General features: G+C 38.6%; 1 protein-coding gene across 1 annotated transcript in view; it reads left to right on the forward strand.

The window, feature by feature from the left end:
- The window catches only part of LOC139718796 (MAM and LDL-receptor class A domain-containing protein 1-like), a 146,700-nt gene that overhangs the window by 41,210 nt on the left and 91,970 nt on the right, over positions 1-13,520 (forward strand). Inside the window, exons 39-51 of the mRNA XM_071630260.1 lie at positions 199-321; positions 1,304-1,528; positions 2,234-2,422; positions 3,445-3,618; positions 4,252-4,434; positions 5,007-5,144; positions 6,034-6,159; positions 6,713-6,798; positions 7,565-7,724; positions 8,466-8,755; positions 10,263-10,461; positions 11,244-11,513; positions 12,905-13,032. Coding sequence (XP_071486361.1) covers positions 199-321; positions 1,304-1,528; positions 2,234-2,422; positions 3,445-3,618; positions 4,252-4,434; positions 5,007-5,144; positions 6,034-6,159; positions 6,713-6,798; positions 7,565-7,724; positions 8,466-8,755; positions 10,263-10,461; positions 11,244-11,513; positions 12,905-13,032 — 2,291 coding nt within the window. The remainder of the gene's footprint in view (positions 1-198; positions 322-1,303; positions 1,529-2,233; positions 2,423-3,444; positions 3,619-4,251; positions 4,435-5,006; positions 5,145-6,033; positions 6,160-6,712; positions 6,799-7,564; positions 7,725-8,465; positions 8,756-10,262; positions 10,462-11,243; positions 11,514-12,904; positions 13,033-13,520) is intronic.

Genomic DNA, 13,520 nt, shown 5'->3' on the forward strand with positions numbered 1-13,520 from the left:
GTCAGGTGAGGGGGAAGTCAAAGTACACTGTATATTCTTGTTTAATTTGTTAGGTACTTGATATTTTCTTCTTTTTCCATTGAGTAGAATGTTTTGCTTCAAGATAAATTCATATACATGTAAATACAAATTTTGAACATGACTGGTTGGTATTTGTTCTGTATGTTTTGACACTACCCAAATGTTATTATCACACAGGTCATTATGTCTACATTGAGACATCTGATGCTAGCACTGGTGAGAAGGCAAGGCTTGAGTCTGAAATCTTTCCTGCCCGCCCCACCGGCTGTCTCTCCTTCTGGTACCACATGTTTGGTGCAGGTGATGTTTGCCCTTCTTTCAGTTTCCTGTCATTTAAGGGTAGTACAGCAAGTACTGAGTTGTGAAGCTATTAACTCTTAGCATGAAGGTACACATTACCGTACATCACAACTCAAGTCTTGGCATTTCATTTTCTGCCAACTCAAAATGAAAATGAGACCAAGGGGGTGTTTCATAAAGCTGTTCGTAAAGTTACAAACAACTTACAAACGACTGGTGATCAGTTGTGATGTGCTTTACTTACCAGAATTTCCATGATTCAGTACAAGAACTGATCACCAGTCGCTTGTAAGTTGTTCGTACCTTTACGAACAGCTTTATTAAACAGGGCCCAGAGGATTACCAGTAATATACTGTCAGTCAAACAATTATCTGCCTCCATCAATTATCTGTTGCTAATGTTAAAGCTTGTCCACGTAATTCTCAATTTTCAAGTAACATTGCAACCAATACTCCAATTATGACCACACTTAGGTTAAAGGTGCAGTTAAGGTACATGTCTATTCATGTTATGGTGCTGTCCATGGTCATATGCAAGGGACTAAGGTCATTACTTGGTCTCATCTTAAGATTCGCTGCAAGGTTTTGCAACTACTTTGCAACTACTCATCCACTTGCAACAAATTTCGGGGCACAGATCTGCCTTTGTACTTCTCATAATGACATTTCATCAAACTTTCTATCAACTCACATCGATTATTGTAGTGAATATGATTTTTGTCTTCTTGTCTTCAAGACTTCAATTTACCACTGATACTACAACTGTACATGTCACACTTGTTGAAATTGCTCTTCAATTTTGATTCATTCTTCCACTTCACATCACAATATGCATTCTAAAACTCATCCCAAGCCAGTGAGGCACCATTTGAAAATAGATTTTAGTATTACAAATATGTACAAATCAGTAAAAGAAAAAAACACCCCCCCACAAAGAAAAACACATCCAAATGACCTGCATTTACTACCTCTGACCAATCAGACATGGGAACTCTCAACATCTACCTCCAAGAACTACCAAACGGTCCTGAAACCCTCATCTGGAGTCTGAGTGGAGACCAAGGAGACCAGTGGTTGCCAGGGCGACTGGATGTCTCCACAGGGTTTGAACACATCATCACCTTTGAAGGCATTGACTCCTCCAGTTTCACTGGTGACATCTCGCTGGACGACATCGACTACCTCACACGGTCATGCAGCAGCATCTGTACGTATCTGAGTCTATGAAGGTGTAATTGCTGTGCCGTTGACTTCAAGATACTCTAGTTCACAGGAGTTAATACATAGTAGACCAAGTTCCAGTAAACGAGGGGTTAAAATCCTGTGCACAATTTGGAATCAAAGTGTGCAATGTATTTCAAAATGTAGGAGTATAGGTGTAAAACCATTTTTTCAAATGAAGCAATAGACCAAGGTGAACCTATTCAAACGACATTTCCACTTATAATGCAGGTCTAATCAAAGAGTATTTTTATTAATTTGCTGTTTTGTTTGCAGTATTGTCTATGTTTCGTCTTGTGATGTATTGACTAATTAATGTAAAGCACCAAGGAAGCAGTCTGTGACAGGCATTATATACAATCTATGTTTGTAATTACATCTGCAGCATGCGACTGAAATAATGATGTTTATTTGTTTTTCCTTTCTAGTGAAAAGTGATGACACTCATTCATTTCCAGTCCTCCTTACCTACATTTCCCTCATGATTATTTGTTAGATACATGCAGCATGATGACAACTTTTGGTGATCATATTTGGATTCACCATATTTAATCAAAATAATACTTAAAGTAGCATTAATAGACACTGTCCTCTTTCTCACAATATAGCTGATATTGTCAAACACATTTTTGGAACTTCAAGTACACCCTAATTTTGCTGTCTTGGTTTTTTTAAAATTTTCCCTCCATAGCACCTTCCACGACCTTAGCCCCCCAGCCCACCAGGCAGCCCTCTCAGTGGGACTGTGACTTTGAGGCTGGGTCAATCTGCAGCTGGGTACAGGGCACTAACGATGACTTTGATTGGTCACTTCAGCAGGGCAGCACAACCAATAGCGGATCAGGCCCATCAGCTGACCACACCCTCCAGAATAAGAATGGTTGGTCTTCTGATCCTCTCAATTATTTTGCTTTTATTTTTTTCTTGTTTTTTTTTTTGAAGGGGGGGTTGCGGGAGGTATCATTACCTATTACATATTCATCTTTAGTTTATTTCCTATCACATTTCACAAAATTAAATGTGCGCCATACTGTTTCAGATGAAGACATTCTAATGCCCCTTTTGAGTGAAGTGAAATGTTACAAGTGCACTCACATGTTCCTTCAATATTGAATTGAGGTTGACTTTGATTGAAATATAATTTTCATTTTGTTTGTGAATGTTCAAATCATGTTACATTGGTACTCTGTGCAATGCTATATTCATATCTACCTTAGATAGTGCTGCCACGTGGATGTAATGTTTAATCATTATTTGTATACTGTAGTTCTGACAAAATTCAATGTTTTATACAAAAACAGGACACAGATTATGAGCTGAATATCTATCTCTGTATACAATTTCTACCCATAAAACTGCTCAGAATCATTCACAATACATGCGTGCAGGGTTTGTTGTATTGTACTTGATACAAGAATTCCTGTGCACTTATCATACATTTGGCACAATTCCTGTGATATCAAATTAGGAAAACTAATGCAGGTGAAAAAAGAAGACTTCACGAGTAGCACAGGAGTTATTATGTTGATAGTACAATGTACATGTACTTATTGAACATACAGTTCGTAGTTTTTAAAGCAGTTTAGAATGTTTAAAACAAAAACTGAATATCTTACACCACACGGAAGTGAATACCGTGCCATCACATTGCCACTGTGTGTTCAGATATGTTACTCCATACAAAATTAGTTGAAATATTTAGAACAATTTACAATTCCTCTTAAGATTTTAACATTCCATAATCTTACAAATGTGGATGTGACAGTTTGCTGTGGTGATGTTGGCCTTACAACATTAAAATCTACCTGTTATGTTGCTTATACACTTTGTATACCATGTGCGTAATCAAAAACAGTCGATTCTGATTGTGTAGCTTTTCTCCTGGTTGCCATGGTTACCCAGGTTACTATGCCGTGATAGACTCCAGCAGTCAGGCAGAGAACCAGAAGGCCCGTATCTATAGCGACGCCATCCCTCCTCCAGCAATCTCATCCTGTCTTCAGTTCTGGTACTTCATGTATGGTTTCCATGTCGACACACTCAACGTGGGAGTTGGCAACAGTGACGGAAATCTCAGTAAGCTGTCTATCCAGTAATACTGCCATTTCAATATAAAGGGTATTTTTTTCTGAGGATATGTTTGTGCCTTTAGAGTGCAGTAATGCTGGCATTGCTAGATTTTGCTTTGGATACCAACAACCATATTTTGTTCTTTAGCATATTTTTTGTGAAGACTTTGCATTGGTTATACACCTCATTTTTCTGTTAGTAGACCAGACAAAAGGAGCTAATTACAGCCGCATTGTATTTGATAAACATAGAATGTAGGCCTTAATTTTACAGGGGACTTGTCCATATCACTGTATGCAGTATCCCCATAGATATATCATACAAAGTGCAGTTAAATGCTCCCGTTGTATTCTGTGCTGTTTGATCATGGTGTAGTTTCCATTAGTCCTACATGTATGTGTACAATGCATGTATATACAATTGGGTTGGTTTTTAAAAAATAATTCTCTTCAGCTTTGTGTTTGGACTGTTTCAATGTATGAAACAGTCTTAAAACAGCCTTTTGCTGAGAAATCTCTTCAACAAACCACATTTTATTTGTGAGGAATGGAGAGTACGTTGGGACAGTACAATTTCAATATGGGCCGGTGTATAAAATGTACACTGAACTAATGAAAAGCCTTTTATTTTGTTTTGCAGATGGAGGACCTCTATGGACCCGGTCTGGTGAGCAGGGCTACAAGTGGGTCCAGGGACAGGTCCCATTTGCCACCAACTCCATCTACTCCCGGGTCTACTTTGAGGGTGTGGCTGGAAACGGTTACCAAGGAGATATTGCCATCGACGATGTGATTGTTTTGGATGGAAATTGCCCTGAGAAATGTGAGTGTTGCATCTTGCAAGGTGTACCTCTTCTTTTCAAGTCGTCACATACTGTTTGTATCACAATAATTTTGCCATTACATCATATAATTGTATGTACACTATGCAGCACATCCCATTCTGAAGCATACAAGAGCTAAAACATTGCTTGGGGATACTTAGTGGGCCCTGTGACTGGTTATGATGTTCTGTAATCTCATGTACAATCTATTCCCCTATAGGATTCTTAAGTCTCCATAGTCTTTGTACAGGATGGACATATTTTTCATGGGCAGTGGGTTTAACAGATGATACAATTGTATAATGAGGCACATCATCGTGAAACATGGGCTCTGCATTATGTAACTTAATCTTTTTGTTTGCACGCTGTCCACTATTTAATGTACAAGACATCGCTCAGAAATCAGTCTGTCTCACGAGACATCAGTCTTATTAAACATTAAAATTACATTAAAATAGTACATTCCTAACCTGGCATAGAAATCTACATTTGATGTCGATTTCCATTCTCTGTGATAGAATGTACTCCTAACTATACTTTTTCTTCATCCACATGCTGGCGATCCTGACAGTGTACTGTGACTTTGAGGAGCAAGACATCTGTAACTATGTCAACGACAACACCGACGCCTTGGACTGGTCCCAAGAAAGGGGCGTGGCCTCCATAGCCAACCTTCCACCAGTGGACCACTCACAGGGCACTGATAATGGTATCTTACCTGTTAGCTCCAAAGTTCTTCCTTGTTGGTAGAGAATTTAGCTGATTGCTTAAAGGGGAAATCCAGTCCAAATATAAGTTAGTCTGATAAGAAAGAGTAAACTATTACAGCTCAACGGTATAAATTTGATCGAAATGGGATGAAAAATAAGGAAGTTATGACATTTTGAAGTTTCGATATTTTTGGGGGAAACAGTTCTTGAACAGTCAATATGAATTATGCAAATGGCAAAGCTTCAAAATGTCATAACTTCCTTATTTGTTATCTGATTTCGATCAAATTTTTACCATTGAACTTGTAAAATTGTACTCTTTTTATCAGACTAACTTATATTTGGACTGGATTTCCTCTTTGATAATTAGAAACCTAGTCCCATATTGGGACCATTTCTTTATGTATTCCATGAAGGAGTATAGACTACCTGATAGCTAGTGAAAACAAGGGCACTCTTTCATCTTGTGTGTATAGTCTTTCTTGTTTTAATAATAATAATAATAATAATGCAGGGTACTTATAATGCGCCAATTCCACATAACTAACATGCTCAAGGCGCAGTAGAAAAAGTGAGTTATGAAGTACAAAAATCATTACACAAACATGCACATGAAAATGAATGAGACAATAATGATGATGGAAAAAAAAAAATCATAATATACAATTCTACTGGAAAATGGTTACGAACAAATGAGTTTTCCCTTATGATGATGTTCTGCTTTTCTTGGTCATGTGCCTACATTTGTACTTGAGGATCTGTCACCTGAAATACAGTGTAATGTCGCAAAATTCTTGTTTGTTATACTTTTCATGTTACATTCCATGCTGATACCCTCTCACATCCTGTTATCCTAGTCAACAATCAGTGTTATTCTGATGCATGCAGGATACTACATGAGCATTAACACCGGTCAGCGTCCAACGTCTGGAGAGAGTGGACGACTGTTTTCTCCTCCGTACCCCGCCCCAGGGTCAGGCTTCAGATGTGCTGAGTTCTGGTATTCAATGAGTGGTAAGTTTACACATTTCTCAGTAATCAGTTCATTTTTAAATCATACAATATTCAAAAAGAAACTTTTTAGAAACATATGGATTTGCCTATGATGGAGACTTCCTATGTGCTCACATGACAGGATCTGATATAATAATAATGATTATAATACATTTACAGAGCGCATAATAAGCACATGCTTCTTTATGCGCCGATATGCCTACACTGACCATAAACTAGGATTCTGGAAGGATAATGTCTGTGTCTCCAACAATTTGGAGACTTATTTTTCTTTTCTGTTTATCAGACAGATGCAGTACTATGTTGTAAGGCATAGATCTTTTCTACATTATCGTGATCTTTCAGTTTGTTATGTTAGGCATTGTTGATCACACATGTTATGGTGTGAGTGTCTTTCACAAAAATAACTATAATTCCATGGGCTATGATCATGTTACAGACATGATAATAAGATTCAGAGTGAAATGATTATCGTATCAGATTCAGGGACAGTTGCGATACATTTGTTTGTTTGTTTTTCACATTTCTCTTACTCCAATCTGTTTACTTTAAGATTACTTTGGAGTTTTCAGTGTAGAAGCCCAGTTCTATGACAATTATGGCCAACTCTTGCCTACCTCCATGATGACAAGCTACACAGTAAGTTTCCATGTTGGTTTCTTTAATATATGTTTTTCTAAGTCATTTGATAAAATATGATGGTCAATTTTGCCAAAGTGCGAGATAGGAACCACACTGCTGTAGAGTAACCCTTCAATCAGAAGTACAGTGTATACTTTACAAAAATAAGAGAATATGTTGCATAGATACAGACACAGACTGGCACTGAAGTAACCAAACAATTTGTTTTTGTAATTGTCTATAACATAGTTCATGTTAGAAGACCAGTATTTGTGTTTATCAATACTTGCATGTGAAACTCATTGACATTAATTTACAGTGCATGTTCTTTTTCACATACAAATCAAATTTTTCTGAACCTTTGATACAGCTTCAAAGCATGTCACCCTGAAAGCCAAACGAGAAAACTGTAAATTACAAGCTTTGTTTGTCAAAAGTTCCCTTCATTTCCAACAATTTTGATTTTGATTTGGTATAATCAGAAAGGCCACAGTATTTATTGTCAGTTCACAGTTTTATTTTTCTTTGTTACGGCATTATACTGATTTTGTTTTAATGTGTTTATGTAAATGTTTTGTCCTGTTGGAAATGAAATAAAATGAAATGAAATAAAATAGAGGATGTGATGTGTGTTCAGTTCGTAGTGACAGAGAATGATAGTCTCAGAGTATTTATGTGCTCTTTTCTAAATCTTTATTCATTGACAATTAGTGTTGAAGACATCTTTGTCAGTTGGAGAGTAAAGCACAATAAGGGATAATGTTTCTGTTGTGTTTTTGTCAAGGATCCTACACTGGGTTTCTGGAGAAGAGGAACCCTGGAGCTGTCCTCCGCCTACCAGAACGTCTTCTCCTTCAACATCCTCCTCCAGGGAGAAATCCTAGATGCCTACATCGCCATCGATGATGTCCACATCAAAGATGGACAGTGCAGTGGACAACCAGGTCAGGACATTGCTGTAAACCAGAAATTTTCGTGCACATTTTAATATCATGAATTTTGCGAGAGCCAAGATTCGTGAAATTAAAATGCTCGCAGAAGTTCTTGTCTACAGTATATGCATTGAATGCCAGTGGCAATTTGCAAAAATTTCAAGCCCCGAATATATCTGGTTTTACACTTATTCTCATTGTATAGATTTGAGGATTGCCTACTACCAGACTAGAACTACATGGCCAATTACAATTTGTACACATAGTTACATGAACTTTGTAAAAAATAAATACCGTTTTATGCCTAAAGGAGTGATAAAGAATTCTTGAACAGAGATGTCAATTACTGGGCAAAAACCACCATTCAGGCCATGGTAGTATGAAAGTTTAGATCCTTTTGTGTACAAAGAGGCTTTATGTACTGTGTAGGTATGATTTAGGCCCTCTCTTACATTCTACCCAGCATCCTGGCTGGAAGTTTCCAAAGCCGCTCTACTTTTAATGTATTTGTATGTACAGTTGTACATATAAAAGCATTCATTTTTTTAATATCAGTTGGCTTGTGTAGCATTCACTGATTGCAGTAAAGCAGCTGTAAAGATCAATACACTTGAGTCAACATAGATTAATGCGTACATTCACATTTGTACACTGATGTACTACAGTTCATCAGTTGTAAGAATCAGTATACATTCCTTAACTTAGATAATACATAAATCCAGAATTTGTGCACCATTACATGAATTTCCCCAGGGACATGTAACTTTGAGGTGGACATGTGTGATTGGTCCAACACTGAGCTGGGTGATGAGATTGATTGGCTACGACACAGTGGTACCACTGGCAACGTCAACACGGGCCCCGCCCTTGACCACACCACTGGCACGCCCTCCGGCTGGTATGTCTACATTGACTCCGCCCGAGGGGGTACGGGGAGCCGCGCCCGCCTGGAGTCGTCGAGTATCGATGCCACCAATGGGGCGGCTTGCTTCACCCTCTGGTACCACATGGTATCAAGTGGGAGTAGCCCTGGAACCATTAATGTGAGTTATATGGACCTTTTCCCTAAAATACAAAACTAGAGTCTAGTCCCTGATTCATGGGTTTATGTTTATGATAGGAATCAAGAGATGAATTCTGTGACTTAGGCAATATGAAATGTAAGTGAAGTTTATTGTGAGTACCAATACAAGCGATCATCTTTGCCCTTTGTGAGTACATTGTTATTCATCTGGCAAGCTGCAATCAACAAAAATTGTGAAAAAAAAAAATTATGAACTTGCTTATGCTTTGCCCAAAATTACTCAGGGGGTGCTTCTCTTCTCCACTGACATTCTGTGCAAATGAGAAATGAACTCATTGTTGGAGATAGAGCAGAGAGCTACATCAAATATGACTGTGCTCTGAAAGACCCTAGGGCATGTAGTTATTATCCTCGCTTGCTTAAGAGAGCAGTCCATGCCTCTTTGGGTTATATTGATTGAATCCAATACATATGTAAGCACTGGTATTCCATATATGCAAATGAGTGATATATACATGTATACGTCAGATAAGAATAAGAGTTCACCAACTGATATACCAGAAATAAAGAAAAATATTACACTTTATTTTTGCAATTAATCAGTGCCTTTGCTATGGCACACAGTGGTCTGAAATCCACAAAACTACCAGGTAATTGTGGTCAATGTTTATACCTTTGTTAATTCTGACTCATCCTCATGAAATGCATGTATGCCACCATTTGAATAAAATACACATGATTTTGAAATCCATTGATATTGCTTTCTTGTATAGGTTAGAATGTAATGAATTAATCACTCCTTACGTAACAGGTTGCCTGGGAGACAGCATACCGCTCAGAAGTCCTCTGGTCCTACTCGGCCTCGGGACCCGACCAGTGGAGATACGCTGAGTTCAACTTTCAAACTTCCCGACCAATTTAGGGTAGGATGTATAGAAGTGCAGACATACACAGTGTGTAACTGAACTTGTAGATATTTGCTATTAATCTGATTTTGAGGTTAGATGTCATTGATGTACAGCATGGGTCATACTCCCATTGACTTGATATCTACATCGATAATCATCTTTGACAGTGTTACTTGTTTTCTTTCTAATTTGATTAAAAGCATTTATCTAATGGCATTGTTTGTTCAGCCAGATACACTTTGTACTTTCCAGAAAACAAAATATACTCTACATTTTCAGTGATTCAAAGATATGACCAAATTTGATGTCCATTTTATAAATTTTGTTCCTCAAAACTTATAGTCCCACAGTACAATGTTATACCAGTGCCTGTGTTATGATACTGCATACTAATATTCACAGTTCAGGAAAATTTTAATGAGAAACAGCTTGAGTGATGTCATGATGTTTGTCAATTTAATTTCTTGCAAATGTGACAATTTACCTACCAGCCTATTGACATGTGACCAAATTTTGTAATGGCGTATTGACAAAATGATTTGATATCTGCTGTGTAAAGGATGTTGCAAGAGAAGAGGAAAATATTATGAGCATCGTCCTAAATACACTTTACTGCAGATACTGATAGAGGGCGTCCTAGCAGAGACTGGCACCTGCGACATCGCTGTCGACGATCTCATCCTCTTCAACGGGGCCTGCAGCGGGCTGACGGTGGAGCCGCCTTTTGTCTGCAACGATGGCCAGCAGACGATATCAGGTGGCTTGGTTTGTGACTGGGTGGCAGACTGTGATGACGGATCAGATGAGATGAATTGTGGTAGGTGCCATCATGTCTGGACATCATACTTTTCTTTTTGAGATCTCTACTAGGTCTTTGATCCATGTTCACCAAAACATTAACCCATTGAGGACGGACTGGTTTTGCTACAACACACATTTCCCATAGACACCTGTCCAAGTATACTCGGGACTCGTCTTCAACGGGTTAATGGTGGGCCGCTGGGTAAATAAAGCAAATTGTGAAATATTTGTGCCACTAGTGTCAATGTGCAGGATTACCAAAGAAGTACTACTTAAAGGTATTTTCTATCATTTGCAAATGAAGCAAAAACCCAACTTTAGTGATTCAAAATATTTCTAATATGTGAGTTTCCAATAGAAATGACCAGTATAAAAATTTTAACCAATGTGTGTGCCGATTTTCGTCGCGATCGCGCGATCGACGGCCGAGATCTGGAGGGGGGCCAGGGAGCCCCCCCCCCCCCCCCCCCCCCCCCACCCCCGGCTAAATAGCCCAGCCTTGTTAGGGTTAAGTACATGTATTGTGTAATAAGCAAAAATGTGAGTAATAGTTATATCAAAATTGTTTCAGGATACCATCTGCAGTTATGGTTTATTGAGAAAAGTAATGATACCTGTATCTATTCATATTTTAGGTTTCATAGCAAAATTTTTATATGGTAGGATGTTTAGTGATACAATCAACCTACACCTATGCAGCAAATGTGATAACTCAAACATTTTTAAAATCACTGCTCCCAGTGGTAAACAGTACATTTATCTACCTGTTATCATAAATGTTTCAATACAACACAACAGGAGTCTGTGACTTTGACAGTGACATCTGCAGCTATACCAGTAACCCCACAGGGTTGTTCCCATGGATACGGCAAGGTGGACAAGCAACCACACCCCCTCCTGGGCTTCCGGTCCCCGGTTCTGACAGCGACCTCAGTAATGGCTACTACATGATAGTGGACTACACAGCTGGGGCCCAGCCGAGTGACTACGCCCGGCTTGAGGGACCGTCGGTCCAAGAGGCTGGCTCATTCTGTGCCATAATCTTCTACTATGTCTTGAGTGGTTACAGTGAGTGCTAGAATCACTTGCTGAATTTTCTCTTCTTTCCTTTACAATTTTTTATCATCAAGCTCAAGCTTAGATAGTACACTGTATATAAGCCAATATTAGAAAACTAAGGTGAAAGAATTTGGGGTATGATTGTACTTGATAGACGTAAATATGATAAGTGAAGAATACTTAATGATGTAAGAGAATAAATTATACAGAGGAAACATACAGAATGAAGGATATGAAGGATTTAGAATACAGTCAATGTACTACCTAGGAATCTACCAGACCTGAGAGGCAGTCAAAGAAAACTTACAACTTGCCCAAAGTGGCATTCAACCTTGAAATCATAAACAGTCTGCTTGTTCCTGTGACAACAAATGTCATCATGTGGTTGATTACTGGTACAGTTGAACCTCTCGTATCCGGACAAGTCGGGACCGGGGCTCATCCGGATAAGGGATTTGGCCGGATACGGGAGACTCAATGCTTTATACATGTATACACATGTACTGATGTAGCCCATTGTAGTACCACATGTAGTAATGTGTATGCTGCAACCTTTTCATTGTTACATTTGGGGATGTTTGTGGGTGTTAAAATATTTGAAGGCAAGCAATTTGGAAGGAAATTTGATGTAATGTATGTTCATCATGTTGGAAGTAATATGTAATTCATGTGTGTTTGTGTAGGAGTTCTCAAGGAGTTGGGAATCCCGCTTTCCTCCAGTAATCATTAAAAAAAAATCACGGCGAGATTGCGTCCGGATAATAGAGAGATCCGGATAAAGGGAGGCCGGATAATAGAGGTTCAACTGTATTTAGGATTTTTCCAAGGATATACATGTACAGTTTTACCTTCCTCTCAACTTTCCCCATGGAACGATGTTTTGAAAAACCACGTCAAGCAGGACTTAGACTTTTATCATGCTCTGCTACATTGCATGTTTCTGTACTTCAGTTTGCATATACATGTAGATTGTTTACTCAGTCTTCATCATTACAGGCCTCGAATTTCACCAGTTTTAGGGACAGGCAATTTTTGGTTTTAGGGGCACTCTTTCTCAAAAATTTTTAAGGGCAGCAAGGAAAAGTTGCAGTAAGCATGGTAATTTTGAGAGAGGCATTGCGGCAAGTTGCCTTTTGCCTCCCGGGTAATTCAAGGCCTGTCATTATGTAGAAAACCTGAAAAAAATTGCATCTGTTGTTATATCACTCGATACCCATTTATGTTGTTCATGTAATTGTTTGCCTATGGGAGTTTCTGATAATTAAATGTATTTGTCTGTTGGCAAATATAACAAGTGTTCCATTATCGTTAGGTCTTGCTTATCCCCTCTACTGAGTATGACTTACCCACATGGTATAGGAGTTTACCAGCAGTGGCATTATTTTGTATGATTCACTCAGGTGACCTGATGGTGTCCTTCAAGGCCTGGTCAGGAGAGGAGACGGTCATCTATAGACTGACCGGTCCTAAGGGTTCTTACTGGCAGCAGGCTTTGGTCTACACTGGACGTATCACCCACAGCCACACGGTAAGCTGACTCTGGGCTTTAAATCAGAGGAGCTGTTGCTTTCTCACAACAAGCTGTCTTTCCAAGAAATTTTTGTGTTACTTTGAGGAGGGATTATTGCTTATTTTATGAGCAATGATTTTCTTTTTGTATATACCTCCTTCATGGTGTTGATTTGATCAGATTGTGGTAATTCTGCATTCAAGAATGTTCCAAGAGAAGTGGGGATATCAAGAAATTGTCCGTTTTCATTCTCTGAATGCTACCAGTATTTTCCCAGTAGTTCTTTAGATGAGATGGAATGGTTTGTATATGTTGAAGATGACTTCTGCCTAAGACCCCTCCCCATGTGAACATATGAATACGCCTTAATCGGGTGGAATAAAGATGTGTGCAATCTTCACCTTATTTCAAAATCCACATAAAACTGTAGAAGGAGCCATAGTGGAACAATTCATGATTGTATTTTGATTGTTAAACCAATATTTATGTAGGTACTGTCACTAGTA

This window comes from Diadema antillarum, unplaced genomic scaffold (assembly GCF_040938485.1).
Source record: "Diadema antillarum isolate AM-2024a unplaced genomic scaffold, OU_Dant_1.0 scf00000099, whole genome shotgun sequence".
In the NCBI taxonomy this organism is placed as follows: domain Eukaryota; kingdom Metazoa; phylum Echinodermata; class Echinoidea; order Diadematoida; family Diadematidae; genus Diadema; species Diadema antillarum.